The sequence below is a fragment of the Panicum virgatum genome, chromosome 9N (genome assembly GCF_016808335.1).
Source record: "Panicum virgatum strain AP13 chromosome 9N, P.virgatum_v5, whole genome shotgun sequence".
In the NCBI taxonomy this organism is placed as follows: domain Eukaryota; kingdom Viridiplantae; phylum Streptophyta; class Magnoliopsida; order Poales; family Poaceae; genus Panicum; species Panicum virgatum.
This window is the reverse complement of record NC_053153.1, coordinates 3,282,944-3,305,611: the sequence shown is the minus strand read 5'-3', so window position 1 is coordinate 3,305,611 and position 22,668 is coordinate 3,282,944. Positions and strand designations below refer to the sequence as shown.

Genomic DNA, 22,668 nt, shown 5'->3' with positions numbered 1-22,668 from the left:
GAGCGGCCCAGTGACCAGCCCATTCTGGGCCAGACCCAACCGCCTCGCGGCCCAGTCGAACGGAAGAACCTAACCGAGCCGACCTCAGACCTGACGCCGAAAACTGAGGCCCGAGCTGGCATGGGCTTCTCCTGTTGGCCGCACGCTGATGCCTCCGGCCACGCACGGCCGCCATTTTCTCCTCGAGGCTCCAGGTCCAGCCGTCCAGCTTCGGTGGGTTCGATTCGGAGACGAGTTCCGAGGTCAGGAGGGTGGTTTGGGCGTTTGGTGATTCTGGGTACGTTTGGAAGGGGTTGTCCTTGTCCAGGAGCTCGTGCGTCCGGTCCGCAAACTGCACACACACACACAACTCACAAGCACGGTTCTTGCCAGCCAGCCTGAACGGTTTTTCTGGCAGACGTGTCTCCGTCGCTTCTGATTGGCAAAACAGGGGCATGATCGATTCGAAAGCAAAAGCAGAGCTAACCCTGCCGGGGCCCATGCCTCCATGCTTAAACCGTATCATTCTCAGGCCTTCTGTACTGGTGGGTTCGATACGTGGCATGGAAGCGTGCCAAAGATGATTGGGTGCGATTTACCTCTTTCTTCTCCAGTCATCCGCACCTTCGTATGGGCCCACAGTAAATAAAAAAATTACTTTTGCTTGTTTCCGAAGAACAGCTCGCACGCCTGAGTGTACATGTCACTGTATTTATATATTTGTTTAATTGGTATGCATCGAATCCTATTTGGGCTTCGGTTCCTATCAAGCATAGGGTGCGTTTGGCTCCAGTGGCGTAGGTGCGGTTGGGATTTGACACCTCATTTCCAGGGTGCGGTTTTCTCTCCCCACTGGAGAAGGGCTCAGTGAACCCCCGTACCACGCTGCTCGCTCCGCGTCAGTTCAGTCCGAGTCATTTTGCCGATCACGTCAAACAGCTGGAGCACGTTGAACTTTTCTTTTAATAATCTACGGAGAAATTGGTGAATGGTGATCATGCGGTGTCGTGTAGGAGCAAGGAAGAAACTTGTAGTGAACTCTCTCCTCGGCTCCTATGTTTTTATTATTAACGCCGTCTTATCCGTTAGTCAAAGATGGGTTAAGTGCTACATTAGTACTCTTGGCAATCGCTGCGCAAGTAAAAAAAATATACCCAATAAAAATGCTTTTTATCCTGATAAAAATGCTCATGTAGTAAATAGGCGGTGATCTTCGTTTCCTTCATTTAATTCCGTCCCATCCAGGACCAACCAACAGAGCAGCTGCCGTGACGTGCTGCCCAGGAGCATCCGATCTTTCTCCAGACCATCCTCGCCGAACTCGTGAGCTCCCTCCCGGTTCACAGCTATCTTGTTGGTCTATGCACGGAACGGAAGGTGTTCGCCACTTCTCCCCGATCGGTTGCCTTGCCCCGCCTCCCGGTCCCGGGCCAAGTAAACAAGCCAAGCGGCGCTGCCGGAGGTGGCTGCTGAGCTGAGCGCTGGAGACCGGGAGAAGTAGGTAGGTTTGGCGTTTCAGCGGGCGGGCTGCGGGCAGGAGGATGTCAATGCCATGGGCGATGGCCGTGTCCGTCGTCGACACGGTGTGGGCGCTGCTCGCGGCGTGGGTGTCGACCTGCCTCTCCGTCGCCCGCGCCGCCCGGACCGGCGAGATCGGCGCCCTGCACATCGCCTGATGGATGGACGCACCCTCTAGTAAACATCGAGACGCAGGCAGGCAGGCACCCAGCGCGAGTACTAAGAGAGGAAAAAATTATAGCAGTAGCAATATTTAGCTGAGCTAATTTAGCCAGAACAGATTATCTGATACAGCATTTTATGGAGCCAGACGAAGTCATGAATCTGAAACCCCAATAGGCCGCACAATTTATAGCTGATGACATGTCTGTACAAAACGTTGGTTCCTGACTGGATAAAAGCCCAAGCAGCGAAGCTCAACAAGCATGGATCCAGCTGTTGGTGCCAAGTTGAGGTGTGAGAAGCACTTAACTTCGCCACTGTCCAGGAGGGCTTCAAGAGGATGAGTTCTTCCGAGCTGCATAAACCCTGTAAGCAGCTATTCCAACAACTGCAACAGCAGCCCCAACTGCAAATAATTAGCAGCATGAGTTAGAACTAATAAAGCTTGGTAGATTTCTAATTGTGGCACCTGTACCCTTTACAATTTTATGCTTTGTTAATGTTAATTCAACTGTAGACAAGAAAAGTGTGCGACTCACCAGAGACAACCATGAGGGAACGGTTCAGAAGTTGACGATATTGCCTGCGTGTTTTGCCAGCTTCAGTCTCTGGAATGCTCAAATGGGGCTGCTGCGCTACATGAACTATTCTGCAGAAAATGTTGTTCAAATCTCTCAACTTCACGCTGATTGGAATTGGTGTTTCAATCCCCATGTCTTGGCTCACCTGAAAAGTAGATATTTTTATAGTTACTTCTTTTTGGCAAATAAATAAGGTGATTTATATTATCTAGGAGACAGCAGTCTTTACTGTCAGCTTTTAGCACACATAATCCACCATCACCTAGAGACAACTTCAACAGGTACAACAGATAAGTGTGGACAACATCAAAATGACACATTTAAAATCGATCCGCGGATAAAACAAGGAGCGCGTTGAGAGGAATAGAACCAATTTCAGATATAAAAGCGGTTTGGGGATAGTTGCTGTTACTAGAGGTACTCCTAACTGTTGGGGAAAAAAAAAGTTCTGCAAGGTCTTTGTTTGCTGGATAAATGTGGCACTAGCACAGTGCCATCATCTGTGTTACCCGGACACCCGTGTCTTAATTTTTTTGCCGAGTCGGATACCCCGCACCCGTGTCGGATTCCGACACCCGTGTCGGATTCCTAGTGTTATTTGCCGTGTCCCCAAAAATTCTAACGAATCGGACACCCGCACCTGAGTCGGACACCGACACCCGCACCCGTATCCATGTAACACTGGCCATCATTCTAATGCTCATTTTTCTATTGTTCATATGTTTTTTTGGTAAACCGAAAACCTAGGAGAACATTAAGGTGGTACAGCAACTTACAGTAATGTATGTATAAATATGAGTATATGACAGCAAAACGATCCCAATATGGGTTCAATTGGCTAATGATGCCTACAGAATTAAATGCTAAAATACTTACTCTAGTTGACTCTTGTAGAGCTTGCGCACATTGGTCAAGATCATCTTTCGCAGCGACTATCAGGCAAGGAACTTCGTAGCCAGTATTTTCTCCATGTGTAGCCACCTGCACAAGCAAGTCTCTTGCTCTTTGCCAAGAATATTCATCACAGCTGCCAATACAACAGGTTCCCAGTCAGACTATTGAGCAATACGCACAGTATGTAAATTTATCTAATTGACGTTAAAGGCTTGAAAAGAAGATATAGCAGTATAAACACAATTACTTGTCGAACTCCTTAACGAATGTGTTTCATTCTACAATCAGATTTCAAGAGTGATAATAATTACTGTCACAAGATTTTCGATGCTAAATTGTTAATTTTCGATGCTAAATTGTTAATTGTGATCTCAATTACCAACTGTCTGAAGTAGGGCTCACATAATAACGTGTGATTGATAGCCAAGCCAAACCAAAAGAATAGTTTAGTGAAGAGTGTGTACCTATCATAAAAAAACACTGCTACATCACAGGGCGCCAATGATTCCCTGTCAGAAAGTAACGATCTCACATCACCTTCAGGAATTTCTCTCAGTATTAGTGTCTTTCTAGTTCCCTTCAACAAATTAGAACATTGAATCAGACTAAAATAAACAAGAGGTACCAAAAAGAAGAAACCTCAACTGTACGTGCAGACATGATGATAACATTAGATATAGTTTACATCGATAAGGATAAATAATCCTTTAAGATGATATAAACCCTAGCCATGCTTAACAATTGTAATCTGGATGCAGTAATAATACTACATTGTGAAGACATGCTGCTGGTTAGCTGTGTGAATGTAGATGGTGATGTCTCCAATGATATGTTCACAAGTACACAGGGAATCAAATGTTGAAATCAGACTTGAAAATATATCAGTGTCAGCGAAACACATACATCAGGCAGTTCAACAGAATTTGTTGCAAAACGTTCACTGTTAGATGGCAGAGCATCAGAAGGTTGCCTGTTACAAGGACCACTAAGTGAATCAAAGACCAAATGAAAAAATATGACAAGAATTTCTGTGCGATAAAATAGGAAATGCAGTGCACACCTTCCAATGAATGATTGTAGCAATGACGTCTTTCCAGAACCTCTGGCACCAAAAACGTAACACTGGAATACATTTCTTAGAGTCTGTTGCTTCTTACGATCCACTCGTCTTTTCCTCGTGACCGTAAATGCTGAACTAAACTCGCCTGGATAGCCAACATATACAAGGTTGGCATAACTATTTGCCGGATCTCTAAGTGTCATAAGAGCCCACTGCATTGCAAAATTCTCATTCAGTAACACCAACATATATAGCAATTTACCGTGGTATAATAAGCAACAAAAATTATTGCCATGCTGCAGCATTCTGTAACACATACTTTTTTCGTACAATGCACTTCAAGAAAAAGCACTATTACCAGAGCACAGCACTTGGACTAAAAATTTGACTGCTCATGCTTCAGCTTGCCTACTTTCCACACACTTACAGCAAAAAGCATTTGATTACTTTCAATAACGTGCAGTCATATACATAAAACATAACACCTGTTTGGGCCTTCTCAAAGCAATAAGGGCAGCTGACTCAATGGTACACAAGAATGCACCAAAATAAACAGTACAACAACAACAGCAGCAGCAGCATAGCCTTTTGTCCCAAGCGAGTTGGGGTAGGCTAGAGATAAAACCCAAAAGACACAAAGGTCACGGTTCAGGCACATGGATAGCTAGTCTCCAAGCGCTCCTATCCAAAGCTACCTCCTCAGAGATATCTCAATCTTTAAGGTCTCTCTTAACTGACTCGTCCCAAGTCAGTTTAGGTCTACCTCTACCCCTCTTTACCTTATTGACACGCTTTAGCACCCCACTACGCACCGGCGCCTCCGGAGGCCTCCGTTGGACATGTCCAAACTATCTCAACCGATGTTGGGTAAGTTTCTCCTCAATTGGTGCCACCCCTACCATTTCCCGAATAACTTCGTTCCGGACTCTATCCCTCCTTGTGTACCCGCAAAACCACCGCAACATCCGCATCTCTGCTACACTTAGTTGCTGGACATGTCGCCTTTTTGTAGGCCAACATTCAGCACCGTATAACATCGCCGGGCGAATCGTTGTCCTATAGAACTTACCTTTTAGCTTTTGTGGCACCCTACTGTCACAGAGGACACCAAAATAAACAGTAAACACAATAAAATTTATGAATAGAGAAAGTAGGCCAGATTTCTTATGTTGGGTCCACACAAAGAATATGTAATTTCACAAATATGATCTATCGTTAACCCATTGGGTTACAAATTGTGCATATCATAACATTATGCTAAGGCGAGATAAATACCTTAGAAAGAAACCCTTCAAGTGACAGACCACCCAAGACATTCTTTTCAGCAGAGTCTTTATACGGATCAGAAGACCATGGGCTGAAATTAGCCACAAAAGAAGGTGACACAAAGGAAAATGACAGTAGAGAAGAATAATATAGGTCTGTCTAATAAGAAACAAAACATTCTACCAATGCATTAGAAGAAATAATACAGGATTTTTTTCAACACCTTTCCATATATATACAGACAAACTACAAATGTTCTAGAAGTATGGTTTCAACCAATAGGAAGAATGGTTGACATCTATTAACGACTTACTTTTCAGGTGCTGTTGAGAAAAGTTCCTCCAGCTCAGAAGGTAGTAGAGCACCATCCTGGATGTATATGTATACAGAATTTAATGATCAACCAAATCAGATATATTTTAAAATAAATAAATTAGAATTAAAATGCATATACTAGTGAGTCCTTGAATGCCAACTGCATACCCTGACTATTATAAAAAGAGAATGTGCGCATTCAGCTTACATTATCGATGTCAAACATGTTGAATATCCCTCTCAAGAAATCAACCACTTCACTTGTCAGTTCCAATGTCTGCAGAAAAAGCTGAGTTTATCACTTTACCATCAACTAAGAAATATTCCTGCATGAAGCCAATAATGGAAGTTCCCAAAACACAACCAAAGCAATAATAAAAGTATTGATGCTCGTAACAGAAGTATCCAAGTATGTGAACTACATACACAAATAATAGCACTACAGCAAATCAGCTCAAAATAGAATGCTTTAACATTCAACAACAGTACATCAATTGAGGTCATAAACACATATACACTATATCGGCGTTGCCAATCCCTTGGTTCAAGGGAAGTGCAAGATGATGGATATATCAAGGATAACGACACAGATAAATTAAGGTATATTGACATTGATAGATAATGATATAGATCATAAAGCATATGAAACATTACTTGATCAGGAGCCCTTTTAATTGGCATCGCAATGAGATCATCCCTAAGCTTGATGTCATTGTCATAACCAAATTTCCTCAATACAGTCCATGTAGTTTCAAGACGACCTTTTTCAATAAATAAGGCATGCAGAAAAAGGAACCCAGTCAAGGTAAGTCCGTTGTCATTTACGCCTTCAGGCAACTTCTCCTGAACAACTCTCTTTACGCCTGAAATTTCAGTATGCTGGAGAGGAGCACTGAAACATCGAACCTGTAAAGCAGCAACATCACCATACATTAAAAAAAACACATATAATCAAATAAACATGCAGCCTGCTGCTAAACATAGAAAGTAGAGTAGCCTTCATGAATAAAGACCTGGAAATCATTGAGCTCCACATCACTGAGAGCACCATCCTTGTCGTTATCACATAAAATGAATATCCGCTTTAACGCTCTCACACAGCGAGGCTTCAGTGATTGGGCCTCTTGATCAAAGAGAGGAGCAGTTGGGTGAAGCACTGCCTTCTGGGCATAGTAGAAGACCTCAGGCACCTGAATGAAAAACAGCATATGTGATTCTAATTAGTACTGACAAATGCTAAAAACTCGCAATTACCAACAAAACAATAGAAATATTTTACAATGAAATTATAGTATGAAATATTTGGAGCACTGCGAGTGAGCCTTAATCCAATTTGTCTTGCAATTGACAAGCATTTGGTCTCCATCCCCCACCCTCCCGAAGTACAGATATCATGCCCAGCATGCGTTAAATATTGGAAGCTAGAAATACGCAATCACTTAGTTAGACGAGGGGTAACCTGGATCTGCCGAAGAGCGGAGCACTCAATGCAGGTCTCAATCTCGCGGAATGACTGCATGATGGGCGCCATAACCTGCTCAAGGCTAACCTGCTGCTCGTCCCTTAAGTCCAGTTTGCACCCCACCACAATCACTGGAGTCTTCAACTGCATCATACAAATTAAAGAATCTAAATTAAAAAATACAAATCACAATGTGCAACCCGACAAATAGTCAATCGCACGGCATCTAAATTCTAAACCTACACCACGAACCCCCCGCTCTAATGTGCAGGGCGGCATTACCTGGAGTCGCCGGAGCTCGGGGAGCCAGAACGAACTGAGCCGTTCCAGCGTGGCGGGCCGGTCGCAGGCGTACGTGAGCACCACCGCATCGGCTGCCTGGCACTCCGCGATCAACTTCGGCTTCTGCTCCGGGCTGCAACCACAAGGGTACACAGAAAAACGACGAATTCACCATAAGCACAAAACGCGAATCCCGTTATTCCGCGAAGATCTGATGAATCCGAGATGCGGGTGATGGGGGCACCTGGACGATGTGTCGATGATGGTGATGGGGACGCGGTCGGGGAAGTAGTCGGCGGGGAGGCGAGTGGGGGGCATGACCCGGGGCACGTTCTCGGGGAATTGCTCGGTGGCGAGCGCGACGACGAGGCTGGACTTGCCGGTGCCGGGGTCGCCGATCACGACGACGCGGACGCCGGACTTGCCCGCCAGATTCGCGGAGGCCGCCGGGGACGTCGCACCCGCCATGCCGCGCGCCTCCCTCTCTCCCCCTCTCCCTCTCTCTCGGCCCCTCGGCTTAGGGTTTTGGGAGATTTGGGCGCTGGTGCGGCGGCGTCTGTCAGCGGGTGGGGTCCGGAGGGTGGGCTGGTCCTGTTCTTATTGGGGGACGCAGCGGTTGCTTCGGCTTGGAGGGGACGAAAAGGAAAACGGGAGAAAAATGAAAAGGCAACGGATGGTTGGGTTGGTTGCTATGGCTTCTTCCGGTTGCAAAGGAGGTGTCTGTATGGGCTCCTCTTTTATGGAGGATGGGTTGGGCTGTACAGCCGAATCCAGCCCAGGACGGATCCAGCAGTGAGCGGGCATAGCCCAAGAGAGCTATGTGCGGTATTTTCTTATTTTTCCAGCCTTGTATCCAGATCTGAGGATTAAAAAAATAAATATATTTTTTCTTATTTTTCCAGCCTTGTATCCAGATCTGAGGATTAAAAAAATAAATATATTGTTTGATTTGACTTGTTGAGTTGTTGAGTAGTATGGTTTTGCGCCTTGTGCAAGCAGAACTTAAAACACTTCATATTATAAACTCGTAAACAAAAATTAAAAAAATACATGGCAAGCATTTAACTAGGATTTGTTAATACTGCGCTTTTCGAATCGTCGGGAATTATTAAACAAGGCACAAAAATAATTAGGAAAACACGTTCAGTGTGGTTTCCGACTGGTTCACAACATCAAAGTCCAAGACCCTGTTGTTTCCCGCAGTTTTTTTAGCCCCTGTCATATCAAAAGAATCTTACCATTTTTGAGTATTAAATAAAATTTGTTTACAATTTTTTTTTACAGATGGGTGCTAATTCGCGAGACGAATTTAATGAGACTAATTAATCCATGATTTGCTACAGTGATGCTACAGTAATCATCCGCTAACTATAGCTTAATATACCTCATTAAATTTGTCTCGCAATTTAGCCCCAGAATTCTGCAATTAATTTTATAATTAGACTTTATTTAATAATACTTCTAAATACTAAGATTCTTTTTTATGTGATATGTTCTAAAATTTAGCCCTAAAACCAAACAACCCCAAATAATTTCTCAAAATGCATGCTGCCTTGTACTTTGTAAATCGAAACTAAAATCCAGAGGACCTTTTTTCCGTACCGTGCCTTGAGTTTTTTTCTTTGCTGCTGCATGCGCAGGTAACGGATGGTTGACTGGCCCAAACTTATGAGCCCTGGAAATTCATCCGAAAAAACTAAAAGGTGCTTGGGTGTTTTTATTAGCAACTACCACCTGAAATCCTTCTGTATGTGTTTGTGGAAGGGAGGAAACATCAGTTTCGTTAGCTACCCCGTCATTATTCGAATTCTTCAGGTAATCGGGATTCGATATATACTCGTGGCAGTCACGGCAGCGCTGTTAGACCGTCCACAGTGGAAGGAGCAAATACACTGTTTGACACTGTAGATACAATGTTTGCCACTGTAGATAGAGAGGGCGTGGGAAACGAGGAGGGAGCAAATTTGCTCTTGCTCCCTCCGCTGTGGTCAGCCTTAGTCTTAGTCAAGCGCACGTGCACGAGACTCCTACAACCGGCCAAGGCGGTCCTCGAGGTCGGTCGTCGCGGTCGAAACAGAAACACCCGGAGTGCGCGAGCTCCAGCGAGATATTCCGACTTGCGACTCCTCCCCCACACTCGCCTCAGCATCTCCACCAATAGTTTCTAAATCATACTCTCTAAATATTAAATGGAGGCTTCTTCTATTTTTTAAAGGTTTCTAAATTTATTTCAACTCTAACAATAGCCCTAAATTCTAATATATAATAGAGGGCTCCCTAGAAACCTCCTAGGAATGGAGGAGGGATTTTGGAGGCCTCCCCAAAATAGAGGGTAAAGTAGAGGGTCTGCTGGAGTGTATTTTTTTGATTTAGCCCAACTTGGAATATGGGGTTGTTTAGAGGGTCTGGGTCTGCTGGAGTTGCTCTCAGGGGCGGATCTACTGGGAGGCTAGGGGGATTAAGCCCCTTACCTTCCGACCCATGGATACCCCTCTAATCCCCCCCCCTAAATTTTGAGATGAAACAATGAAGAAGAATTGATGAGGAAGAAGAAGAGAAGGGAAGAAAGAAGAAGAAGATGGATATGAGCCCCCTCTACATTTTTGAGATAGATTCGTCACTGCTCATCTTGTACATGGTCCAGTTTCAAACAAGGCAACCCGTGTAACCAGCCCATATTAAATCGCTCCTAGAGATTATGTACGGGTTGGTTTGAGTCCGGCTTGAACTGCGTAACCCGTACCTTGTCCACGACTTGCATTTGCGCCCATCCACGCATGACGCACCTGCTCAGCGAAGAATCCATTCCCCATTCATCCTCTCGTGTGAGGTCTCAATGGCAGCCCGTGGAGGACATGAGTGGCAGCAGGTACATAACCGACCAAGGACATCGGCGTACACTACGGAAACGAGCGCCTTCAAGAGCATCTTTCCATGACGGGCCACCAACCGGCCATAGAGATGATGCTTGTTCTAGTTAAGCTTCCAGAAGAGCATGTGATTAAGAGGGATGCTGGACATGAGCAGGAACAACGAGAACGATGCGAGCTCGAGCTAGCCCCATGGCCGCGTGTAGCATAACCGGACGGAGGGGATGACGCGAATCCGGTAACTGTCCTTTCGCCCTAATTCGGTGCAAACCCCAAATTCACTTTTAGCCTCAAGAAAATATATTAACAATATTAGCCAGCATCTTTTACCCTCTTTCCTTCCGATCGAAGCTCAGGTTGGAAGGGAAGGTCGCCCTCGTCACAAGTGGTGCCATCGGTATATCGGTGAAGCCATCGTTCGCCACTTCAGGGAGCATGGCGCTAAGGTCTGCATCGCGGACATCCAGGACGAGGCCGGCCAGCAGCTGAGCGACGCCCTGGTGGGCGGCGGCGACGTGGCTATGTTCGTCCACTGCGACGTCACGGTCGAGGAGGTCGTGAGCGTCGACGCGGCGGCCGAGCGGTTCGGCGCGCTGGGCGTCATGGTGAACAACGCCGGCATCACGGGCATGCAACAAGGTCAACAACATCGGCAACGTGGACTTCGCCAAGGTGCGCAAGGTGTTCGACATCAACGTGCACGGCGTGTTCCTCGATCGGGATGAAGCACGCGGCGCGCGCCAATGCGCCATGATACCCCCGAAGCGGAGCTCCATCGTGTCGCTGGCGAGCGTGGCCAGCGTCGGCGGCGGGATGGGCCCGCACGCGTACACGGCGTCCAAGCACGCCGTGGCCGGGCTCACCAAGAGCGTCGCCGCGGAGCTCGGGCGCCACGGGGTGCGCGTCAACTGCGTCTCGCCATACACCGTGCCCACGGCTCTGTCCATGCCGCACCTGCCAAAGGGCGCGCGCGCTGACGACGCGCTCAAGGATTTCCTGGCCTTCGTCGGCGGCGAGGCCAACCTCAAGGGTGTCGACCTGATGCCCAGGATGTCGCCGAGGCGGTGCTCTACCTGGCCAGCGGCCAGCGACGCCAGCGCGCTCAACCTCTTGGTGGATGGTGGCTTCACATCCGTGAACAATGCTATGAAGCAGTTCGAGGAATAGCTCCCACTCCAAGCAGAATTATGCCAATTCTGGGGGGTATTGTCACTGACTCGCTGCTGTCTGCTGTGATTCTATGATACGACATGAGCTTTGGCCCTGTTTGTGTGGGCCCCCAGGCATACAAATACCCGGGTTCTCGTTGTGCATTACTATACTTGTCACATAATCAGTTCGCAAGTACGCACAACAGCACCGGTATCACAACTGCACTCAAAAACATGTTAGTAATATTATAGTTTAATCAGAGCCAATAATTTGCAGCAGGATCAACAGAAATATAGGACTTCCATCCTACAGTAGTGTGCCTCACCATTTCCACAGGCAACTGACTAGGAGTTAGTCCTAGAAAGAACCAACGTCGAAAACCCGCATCCTTCGGCAAGGAACTGAACTGAGACGGCTCTTCTTCGAACTCTGAATTTTAAAATTTTAGCAACAAGGGTGAGTACAATGTACTCACAAGACTTTGGGTGTATATCAAAAATCCTATAATACATGCATGGTTAAACAAGGAAGGCTGACAGGTTCACTAGCACTAGACTGCATTTTATTTGGGTATGTCTTTATACGCATAATTTTAAAAATATTTTATTTTATTTTATATAAAATAAACCGACATCACCAACCATGACTCCCCATTTCCCATTTCGTAGTCCTTTGATCCTCTTAATTGGTCCATCATCCTTTGAACCGGTACAAGTGTGGTCAAACAATTCTCATACCAAGTTTTTCAAACCAAAACTTCTAAAACCGGCGACTAGCTCAAGCGCTTTTGACTGCGAGCACGGCTATTCGAATAGTTTTACACTCTGCAGAGGTTGTACACTTTACCCATACGACATGTTTCGCTTTGATGCCAGCGCGTGATCAGCCCACATACACACAATTCCTTAGATGTGTCGGCAAACTAACGTGACAGAGCCGTTACATTAGCCGGACCCAAAATATGCTACAGGACAGTCTGCTTGAGTATCGCGGCTCCGTACATCTGACCGGGTTAGCTACCCCGACACCGACGAGCTCCTCGAGCACTCGGGCGGTAGCATCCTCTTAGGCCGATTGACTTAATAAGCTAAGGCCGTACCCATTTAGGCATGTATGGTTGCACTGTAATACTTGACTAGAATAATGCCAATTACCGGTCCTTAATTTGACACGGGTGATAAATCCCTAAAATGCGCCGGAAGCGCATACAGAACCAAGCCATATCCATCATCCATTTTCCATATATTTTATCATCCATATTCTTTTCCTTCATTCTCACACCATCAAAACCGCTAGACCATATATTCACCCGCGTCTACCATAAAATTTTTATCATTTAAAAGTAACCATATAAATATATATTTTCTTTAAAAGACACCAACCCATGTGATGCTAATTAACTACTGCATAAAATACTAAGCCAACTACGCATGTGACTCTGAACTACGTGAATAACCCATAACCTTAAGGTAACAAGGTATAAAAAAGGTACAAAATAACAAGGAAGGTAAATGCATTAAGATATGACGTGTCTACCCGACATAAAATGACATTTGGACTCATAAAATCATCATCGCATGCATATATTTGTAGGCTTAGGAATTTAAATAGGAGCAAAAATGATCAAGGGGGTGCTTGCCTTGCTGATCGTTCATATTTTCGAGTATTAGTTCAGCGTCTCGCTCGGCGTCTGGCGCAGTCACGAACGTCTCCTCATCTACGCGAATCGGACGAACGACAACACATACAAAATAACCAAATAAACAGCAATGAACAACCAAATAAACACCATGAGATGATAGAGCATGATTTTAGAAAAGTTTGTAAAAAAAGTATTTAATTTGAAGTTTATTTGAGCAAGGTACGCATGTTTGACGCTTAAAACAGATTAAAAGGTGTGTGCATTTTCCTTTTTGTTTTTGTGAAGGAAAACGGCAAGAGTGTGTAAAGCACGTGTTGATGTGAGCTCTTAAGGTTAAGTGTATTCCAAACGTATTCTCTCTTTTATTTTTGTAAAGAAAAACGGACACTTTGCGTCTATGATTAGAGCTCTTTGCTTAGGGTGTATTTCAGCTTTTATTTGTGTAAAGAAAAACGGCCGCTTTGCTTGATTAGCAGACCGAGAAGCACCATGGGTACTTAGTGCTCACCAAAAGGCTCGTCGAAGGTCCAGGCGAGGCAAGGAACAAAGCGGGGCGTGGTGAGGTGACGCAGGCTTGCGGTGCAGCGGCCACGATGTGCTTGCTGTTCGGCTTCGGCGTTGTTTCCCCAGCTCGCGGCGTTGGCGTCGGCGTCGATCTCCGGCTCGGCTCTCTTGGTCGTCGACGTCGTCGTTGCTCCCGGCAGCGGCTTCAGCTCGGCGTCGTCGGTAGTGAGCAAGGCCGGCGCGACGGAGGCTTGCGGTACGACGAAGCTCAGCTGCTGCGGCGTCGACATGGCTGCAGTGTCTCGTCGGGCAGGTCGTAGGCTTCCAAGGTAGCAGCTCCGGGTCAGTGTTGTTCACGTAGTCTGCAGCTTGTCGATGTCGTGTGTTGTTTATTCTTGCGGTAGGAAAAACAGAGGGAGATGGATGGAAGAGAGGAGAGCCGAGTGATGCCGCTGTGCCTGCTGATTGCTGATGCGTGTGTGCAGGAAGTGAGTGAGAGTGCATATGTGCATGCATGTGTGCTTGGCGTGGAGTGAGTGTGTGTGCATGCATGTAGGGAGTGCGTGCATCTGTGCATGCATTGGTGCATGCTGCGGTGGAGAGCAGAGCCAGAGATAGAGATAGAAGTCCTAAAGATAGAAGTCCTAAAGATAGAATAAGATCAATTACGATCTGTAACTAATTAGGACTCAGTGATCCCTGTATCGTGAAGCCTCTATATAATGAAGCAAGGGCAGCCGCTGTTGTCCAGGCAGGCACGCATACTCATCCATACGTTTTACATGGTATAGAGCCAACTCCTCTACACATCCAATCCCGCCGAGCACCTCCTCCAGCGACGAACTGCTATTCGCCATGGGTTCCACCATCGTGCCATCAACCTCATCGACCACCGCCATCCCCTCCATCCTCGCCGTCCCGATCAGCGAGAAACTCACGAAATCCAATTACCCCCTATGGAGTGCTCAGGTAATGCCGCCCCTTCGAGCAGCACAGCTTGAAGATCTCGTCACCGGCGCTGAAAAGCCGCCGGAGAAGACTATTGATGTCGTCGTCGACGGTAAAACCGTCAAACAACCAAACCCGGCGTACACGAATTGGGTTATCCAGGACCAAGCTGTCCTCGGGTATCTCCTTGCGTCTCTGACCAGAGAGACCATGCTGCATGTCGCTCGGTGCCCGACTTCGGCGGAAGTCTGGAGTCTCCTCAGCGACCTCTACGCTTCGCAATCGCGGGCACGATCTGTGAACACGCGAATTGCACTGGCTACAACAAAGAAGAATCACCTGTCGGTGTCTGACTACTACGCCAAGATGTGCACCTACGCCGATGAGCTTGCGGCGTCTGGTGCACCGCTTCGTGACGATGAACTCGTCGCGTATATTCTCGCCGGCCTCAATGAAGACTTCAATCCAGTATTCACTGCGGTGGTTGCCCGGGTGGATCCCATCAAACCAAGTGAGCTTTATAGCCAACTTCTCAGTTTTGAGCATCACACTAATCTTCAGGCAAATTCATCTACTGGCGGCCCATCCTCGGCCATGTCTGCTTCCCGCGGTCGTGGTCCTGGTGCTGGCCGTGCCCCTGCTGGTTATGATCGCGGTCGTGGTCGTGGCCGGGCTCGCGGTCGTGGCCGTGGCGGTTCATCTAACCGGGGTGGTGGCTCTGGTAACTCATCCAGACCAGAATGTCAGATTTGTGGTAAGCTTGGGCATCGTGCCAAGACTTGCTGGTACCAGTACGATGAAGATGATGCCCCTGAACAGCGCACTGCGGCTGTAGCAACCACCGGTGACAACAATTGGTACACCGACTCTGGTGCTACCGATCACATAACTGGCGATCTCGACAGGCTCACCATGCATGAGCCTTACACCGGCAACGATCAAGTTCATGCAGCAAACGGGTCAGGTATGGACATTAATCGCATTGGTAAAACTATTATTCCCACTTCCGATCGTGATCTTGTTCTTAATCATGTCCTTCATGTCCCATCCACACACAAAAATCTGATTTCCGTTCATCGCTTTACTCTTGATAATGACACCTTTATTGAGTTTCACCCCTACTTCTTTTTGATTAAGGATCGAAAAACGAAGAAGGTGCTGCTGCACGGACCATGTAGGGGTGGCCTCTACCCACTACCGCCCTCCACATCCAAGTTTCGGAAGCTCGTGTTCAGTGCCATCAAAATTTCCAGTCATCGATGGCACAGTCGTTTAGGTCACCCCTCCCGTGATATTGTTCGACGGGTAGTCTCCAAAAATAATTTGCCGTGTGCCTCTTTTGATAGTACTAATGAGTCTGTTTGTGATGCATGTGCCTGTGCCAAGGCCCATCAGCTACCATATAGTGTCTCCACTAGTCGGTCGTCCGCTCCTTTAGAGCTTATCTTTACAGATGTCTGGGGTCCGGCACTAGATTCCTTTGGTCGAAAAAAATATTATGTTAGCTTTATTGATGATTACAGCAAGTTTACCTGGATTTATTTGTTGCGTCATAAATCTGAGGTTTCTAAATATTTTCTTGAGTTCCAACAACTCGTTGAACGCCAACTTAATCGAAAAATTCTTGCTGTGCAGTCTGATTGGGGAGGTGAATATGAAAAACTTAATTCCTTTTTTCGCTCAATCGGCATCTCTCATCAAGTTTCATGTCCTCATACCCATCAACAAAATGGAGTTGCCGAACGCAAGCATCGTCACATTGTTGAGATGGGCCTCGCCCTACTTGCTCATGCTTCCATGCCTCTCAAATATTGGGATGAAGCTTTTCTTACCGCCACCTATCTCATTAATCGCACTCCCACCAAGCTTCTTGCCTATGAAACTCCACTACAGAAACTTCTTGGCGCCACACCTGACTACTCCAGCTTCCGTGTCTTCGGTTGCGCCTGTTGGCCTAACCTTCGTCCCTACACTCAGCACAAACTTGAACTCCGATCCACACGTTGTGTTTTTCTGGGCTATAGTAACATGCATAAGGGGTTCAAGTGCCTTGATGTATCTAAGGGCAGAGTCTATATTTCGAGGGATGTCATTTTTGATGAAACCGTTTTCCCATTTGCTTCCCTTCATCCTAGTGCCGGCACCCGTTATACCTCAGACATCCTTCTTCTTCCTTCCACAGATTCAGGGGATACTAATTTTACTAATTCGACTAATGATCCTGCTATATCTGTTTTGCCTGCTGACCTTGTTGTGCAGCCGCAGCTCCCAGGGACCAGTTCTGCTACAGGACCACGCCAGGAACAGAACCATGTCGATGGTCCATCGTGTCCATCAGCACAGTTTCCCTGCATGCCGACAGTGCCTCTGATTGGCGCAGCTCCATCTGTTTGCATGCCGACAGCGCCTCCGATTGGCGTGGATCCGTCAGCTGCGCCTGCGCCTACAGCTGGCGCATCAATCTCGAGCGGTGCTCCCGCATTGTCTCCGACAGCAGTCAGGGTACCTACTTCAAGATCGTCACCTGACCCGGCGTCCGGCGCAGCACATGCAGCTGCTGGCAGGTCCATGCCATCTACCTCGACTCCGCTGCCCGGCTCTTCTACATCAGCACCGGATCCCATCCCGGGGCCACCTCCTGTTGCTGCACCAAGAACACGCCTACAGGACGGGATTCGCAAGCCGAAGGTTTATACTGATGGTACGATCCGCTATGCGTGTCTTACCACCTCTGCTGAACCATATAATCTGCAGGAAGCATTGTCCTCTCCCGAGTGGAAGGCTGCTATGCAAGCTGAGTATGATGCATTAATGCGCAACAAGACTTGGCATCTGGTTCCTCCTCAAGCAGGTCGTAACCTAATTGACTGTAAGTGGGTTTATAAAGTGAAATATAAAGCAGATGGTTCCATTGATCGTCACAAAGCTCGGCTTGTTGCTAAAGGATTCAAGCAGCGTCTTGGCATTGACTATGATGACACGTTCAGTCCAGTTGTTAAGCCTGCTACTATTCGGTTGATTCTATCTCTTGCAGTGTCTCACGGATGGGTACTTCGCCAATTAGATGTGCAGAATGCGTTCCTTCATGGCATTCTAGAGGAGGAAGTATACATGAAGCAACCACCTGGGTTTATTGATCCTGTGTTTCCATCATATCATTGCAAGTTGGATAAGGCTTTATATGGATTGAAACAAGCGCCTCGTGCGTGGTACTCTCGATTAAATGATAAATTGCAGTCTCTTGGTTTTCTTCCGTCCAAGGCAGATATATCATTATTCTATTTTTGCAAGGGCTCGGTAACAATATTTCTTCTTGTCTATGTCGATGACATTATAGTGGCAGGGTCTTCTCAGTATGCTGTTGATGCTCTGCTTCGTGCTCTCAAAGATGACTTTGCACTGAAAGATATGGGTTCTCTGCACTATTTCTTGGGCATCGAGGTCAATTATGGTTCTTCTGGTATAATTCTTACACAGACAAAGTACACTAATGATCTCTTGCATCGTGCGGCTATGGTTTCGTGTAAACCAGTTCCGACGCCATTATCTGCCAGCAGGAAACTCTCGGCACATGAAGGTCAGCCCTTGTCACCTGAAGATGCTACCAAGTACAGGAGTCTTGTTGGTGCTTTACAATACCTCACACTTACCCGTCCAGATATTGCGTTCTCAGTCAACAAGGTTTGTCAATACCTTCATTCACCAACAACTGATCATTGGACTGCAGTCAAGCGTATACTTCGATTTCTTAAGCACACCATAGGCGTTGGCCTTCACATTCGGCGGTCTCCTTCTATCATGGTCAGTGCCTTCTCTGACGCCGATTGGGCGGGGTGTACTGAGGACCGGAAATCTACAGGTGGTTTTGCGGTTTTTCTTGGTCCTAACTTGATCTCGTGGTGTGCTAAGAAACAGAAAACAGTCTCTCGATCCAGTACCGAGGCTGAATACAAAGCAATGGCAGATGCTACTGCTGAGATCATGTGGGTGCAATCGGTATTAGCCGAGTTGAATATTTCATCTCCAAAAAGTGCAAGGCTTTGGTGTGACAATATGGGGGCCAAGTATCTAGCATCGAACCCTATCTTTCACGGGCGGATGAAACATGTTGAAATAGATTATCACTTTGTTCGAGACCGAGTTGGTAAGAAGCTGCTTGATGTCAGATTTATATCTACGGAAGATCAATTAGCTGATGGCTTCACTAAGGCGCTACCTCAAAGAAGATTCTTAGAATTTCAACACAATCTCAACTTAATCAAGTTGTGATTGAGGGGGGATGTTAGAATAGATAGTAGCGCATGAGTTGTAATAAAAAATACACCGAGTCCTACTAGAGATAGAAGTCCTAAAGATAGAAGTCCTAAAGATAGAATAAGATCAATTACGATCTGTAACTAATTAGGACTCAGTGATCCCTGTATCGTGAAGCCTCTATATAATGAAGCAAGGGCAGCCGCTGTTGTCCAGGCAGGCACGCATACTCATCCATACGTTTTACAGTGTGTTGCTTATTCTTGCGGTAGGAAAAACAGAGGGAGATGGATGGAAGAGAGGAGAGCCGAGTGATGCCGCTGTGCCTGCTGATTGCTGATGCGTGTGTGCAGGAAGTGAGTGAGAGTGCATATGTGCATGCATGTGTGCTTGGCGTGGAGTGAGTGTGTGTGCATGCATGTAGGGAGTGCGTGCATCTGTGCATGCATTGGTGCATGCTGCGGTGGAGAGCAGAGCCAGAGAGGCTGGTGGTGCTTGGCTCGTGGTGCTGCTCAGGTTTGCTTGCTCTGCTCCATTTGGAGAAGGGGGCCAAAGGAAAGAGAGAGCAGGGAAGGGATGCTCTGATATTTTCGTCCACCGACAGAGAGGGAGAGGATGAGGGAGGAGAGTTAATGATGTGCTTTGTGCTTGCTCTGATGTAGTAAAGAACAGAGAGAGGGAGTACGAGAATTAATGCTGCTGCTGTTTGCTTGCTCCGATATTTCTGTCCATCGAGAGAGAGAGCAGGAGGGAGACGTGGACGGTCGTGGGCAGCGCCTTGAGGACGGTGAGTAGGGAAGCGAGGGCTGCGGCGGTGTGCTCCGCGTGCGCGCGTTGTAGCTCCCCTGGATTTGAATGCGCTTACGTCCAGCGCATGTCCTTGCTCCGAGCGGCGCGGGTGGACGGCGCGGCGCTGGCCGGCCTCCATCGCCGCACAGGGAGAAAGGGAGAATCGAGGCGGCGCACAGGAACGGCGAAGGCACAGTGCGGCACAGTGCGCGTGGTGACGAGGCGGAGTGGAGCAGTGCGGAGCTGTGCGGCGAGCAGCGGCGGCGCGGGCGCGGCGACGCGCGGCGGGAGGAGGAAGACGACGGACTGACTGGCGGGCCTGTCACGGCAGTGACACGGGGAGGGAGAGGGGGCGCGCGCGGTTGGGCCGCGCGGCCGACCGCCGGCCCAGGCGGGAAAGGAAGAAAAGGAAGGGAGAGGGAGTGGGAGTGGGCCGGCTGGGCTGGGTTTCGGCCCAGGCCGAGCTGTGCTCTGGTTTCTCTCTCTTTTTTTTCTTTTGAATTCAAACCAAGAGTTCAAACTCAAATAAAATTTTGTTCAAAAACATTGAGAAGCTCACCAAGATTTATCTAGTGTTTTAGGATTTGTAAGTAAAAGTTTGAGAATTTATTTTATTACTCATCTTTTAGCAACATTTTTAAACATGCTCAAGGAGGGTTATTAATGCATAAAGTATGAGAAGAGCCAAATAAAAACCAAATCAAACATTGGTTGATTTATTTATATTTAAAATTTGGGCTTTTACAGATCCATCCCCCTTAAAAGAATCTCGTCCTCGAGATTCGGACGGACTTAATCTTCACGAACCATGAGAAGCACCATTCATCACTTCACTTGAAATAACTCTGATGTACACGTTGCTTTTCATGGCCTGGAGCAATTCTTCCTTTGTTAATCTCGAGCATTGGGTAGATGCTTTAGGAACGTCTGTTGTTCTAGTGCTATTGTTAACCAATAGTTGACAACGATGACTTGAGCAGCTTGATTCTTGTACTTCATTTCTCTTTCAAGTCACTTCGTCTATACTCATTGTCTTGATCGTCAAATTCTATCAGCGACACTCAATTTCCACCAAGAGAACAGAAAAGAACACTCAAAGCAGAAGAAAGCAACTGGAACAATCAAACACTCATTTCTAACACACAACAACAAGATTTTTTTTTCTAGTTTTCCTAATAGCCTAACCACGAGGAGGTCAAGAATATGAGTTGGAAAACAAGAATTTCCAGAAAATACCTTTCGGTTAAACATGACCGGGGAAAGGTTGCGAACCATGCAAGAGAAAATAGTGGTCACTCGTTATCAAGAGGGGAGTGACTTCCTCAGATTAACTTATCATTTGCGTCAAGGATGCCAATGACAAGAGGAAAGAAAAAAAACAAGGGAGTTAAATAAATGAGTCTGAATCACAAGGTAGGTGAACAATGGAAATATGGTATTCAAGAAACCCACATAATCATGGATATTACATGGAAAGGGCTCAAGATTATACTACACTGAGGATAGATAGCTACATCAAGTGTAACAACATTAGGATGTGCTGATGAGGATTTGAGGCAATAACAGAGGATCAAATATGTTACAAATACTAGTCCAAACAGGCTAGTACACACATTTATTCATTAGAGTTCATGTGGAAAAGATCGATCGAAAAGAGGCAAATATTGGAATAGAACATACACAAGGACAGCGATCCAAAAAAGGTAGATGATCCTGATTTGGTTCAATTATAGATAAAGGAGCTCAAGCCGATTAATATTAGAAGTAATGTTGGGAATGGGTTTTGAATTCAGATATACTTTTTTTATCGACACAAGGATGGAGTGTGAAAAATTGAGCATTACTTAAAATTGCAAGGATAAATAGGATGAATAGAATATTTAAGAAAATATCTCAATAGAGATACAAAAGGACGAGGAGCATCGTTGAATATCAAGGACAATTGGGTTCTCATCCTTCCAAATGAAGATGAGGCCCTTAAGGTATATGATGCCTTTAGAATGAAATCACGAATAAGGGATTTTGCGGTCGTAGTATTTCAATTTGGAGAATGTCAAGGTATGAAAAAAATTTAATAGATTAGAGCACAAGCCATAGGATTGTTTTGAAGAGATTATTGTGCAAAGACACATGATCGAGGAATTTGGGTATCAAAAGGTAAGATTCTAAGGTTGAAAAGAGTTAGTAAATACACAGAGAACAGAAATTGAGGAGAGAGATAGAATATCAAGGAGGAGATAAATAGAATAATAAAATTTTCTCAAAAACCATCTTTTTTTATCTTAGACTGTTGTAAGTCCTTTCTAAATCTAACCTACAGTCACTACAGCTCTAATACCAATCATGTGGGCCCCCAGGCATACAAATACCCGGGTTCCCGTTATGCCTTACTGTACTTGTCCCATGATCAGTTCGCAAGTACGCACAACAGCACCGGTATCACAACTGCACTCAAAAACATGTTAGTAATATTATAGTTTAATCAGAGCCAATAATTTGCAGCAGAATCAACAGAAATATAGGACTTCCATCCAGTAGTGTGCCTCACCATTTCCACAGGCAACTGACTGGGAGTTAGTCCTAGAAAGAACCTAACACCGAAAACCCGCATCCTTCGGCAAGGAACTGAACTGAGATGGCTCTTCTTCGAACTCTGAATTTTAAAATTCTAGCAACAAGGGTGAGTACTAATTACAGAACTCATCTGTAAACTAGGAGACAAATTTATTAAGATAATTAATCTATCATCAGCACATGTGTACTATAGCAATTACTGTAGCAATTTAGTATCTAATTATAACCTAATTAGCCTCATTAGGTGCGTATCGCAATTTACAAGCAAACTATGCAATTCATTTTTTATTTCATCTAAATTTAATACTCCATGTATGTAAGATTTTTTTTTTGATATGATAGTTTAAGAATTTTGAATTTTGCAGCTAAACAAGATCCAAATGAAACTACAAATAAATTTGGCAACACAACCTGCC

At 46.1% G+C, this 22,668-nt stretch overlaps 2 protein-coding genes and 1 pseudogene across 4 annotated transcripts; 1 reads left to right on the top strand and 2 right to left on the bottom strand.

The window, feature by feature from the left end:
* Positions 1-1,724: 1,724 nt before the first annotated feature.
* On the bottom strand, positions 1,725-8,112 carry LOC120692354 (mitochondrial Rho GTPase 1-like). Of its 2 annotated transcripts, none has more exons than XM_039975625.1 (14): positions 7,764-8,112; positions 7,520-7,652; positions 7,235-7,381; positions 6,789-6,965; positions 6,430-6,681; positions 5,984-6,052; positions 5,774-5,829; positions 5,470-5,551; positions 4,195-4,406; positions 4,038-4,104; positions 3,599-3,711; positions 3,117-3,267; positions 2,199-2,385; positions 1,725-2,065 (listed from the first exon to the last, which is right to left on the bottom strand). In XM_039975625.1, the coding sequence occupies exons 1-14, from the start codon at positions 7,985-7,987 to the stop codon at positions 1,992-1,994; spliced, it is 1,944 nt and encodes a 647-aa protein (XP_039831559.1). In that variant the 5' UTR covers positions 7,988-8,112; the 3' UTR covers positions 1,725-1,991. The 2 variants fall into 2 exon arrangements, with proteins under 2 accessions (XP_039831559.1, XP_039831560.1); XM_039975626.1 differs by having other exon boundaries at positions 7,235-7,375; positions 7,764-8,097.
* A 2,184-nt stretch (positions 8,113-10,296) lies between these two features.
* Positions 10,297-11,556, top strand: LOC120687340 (annotated as a pseudogene).
* LOC120692355 lies at positions 11,333-14,209 on the bottom strand. Of its 2 annotated transcripts, XM_039975628.1 has the most exons (4): positions 13,692-14,209; positions 13,181-13,258; positions 11,867-11,970; positions 11,333-11,760 (listed from the first exon to the last, which is right to left on the bottom strand). In XM_039975628.1, exons 1-4 carry the CDS (start codon positions 13,975-13,977, stop codon positions 11,755-11,757), a joined length of 474 nt encoding a protein of 157 aa, XP_039831562.1. In that variant the 5' UTR covers positions 13,978-14,209; the 3' UTR covers positions 11,333-11,754. The 2 variants fall into 2 exon arrangements, with proteins under 2 accessions (XP_039831562.1, XP_039831561.1); XM_039975627.1 differs by lacking the exon at positions 11,333-11,760 and having other exon boundaries at positions 11,767-11,970.
* Between the last annotated feature and the right edge of the window lie 8,459 nt (positions 14,210-22,668).

Bases quoted from the DNA above. Each gene is read 5' to 3' on its own strand.
- LOC120692355 (XM_039975627.1), bottom strand. From the start codon at position 13,977: ATGTCGACGCCGCAGCAGCTGAGCTTCGTCGTACCGCAAGCCTCCGTC. The intron at 13,259-13,691 runs GTGAGCACTAAG...CGATTCGCGTAG, and splicing joins GACCTTCGACGAGCCTTTTG to ATGAGGAGACGTTCGTGACT. The intron at 11,971-13,180 runs GCAAGCACCCCC...TTTAAAATTCAG, and splicing joins AAATATGAACGATCAGCAAG to AGTTCGAAGAAGAGCCGTCT.
- LOC120692354 (XM_039975625.1), bottom strand. From the start codon at position 7,987: ATGGCGGGTGCGACGTCCCCGGCGGCCTCCGCGAATCTGGCGGGCAAG. The intron at 6,966-7,234 runs GTTACCCCTCGT...TTTTTCATTCAG, and splicing joins CCGCTCTTCGGCAGATCCAG to GTGCCTGAGGTCTTCTACTA. The intron at 2,066-2,198 runs GTGAGTCGCACA...AATTATTTGCAG, and splicing joins TTCCCTCATGGTTGTCTCTG to TTGGGGCTGCTGTTGCAGTT.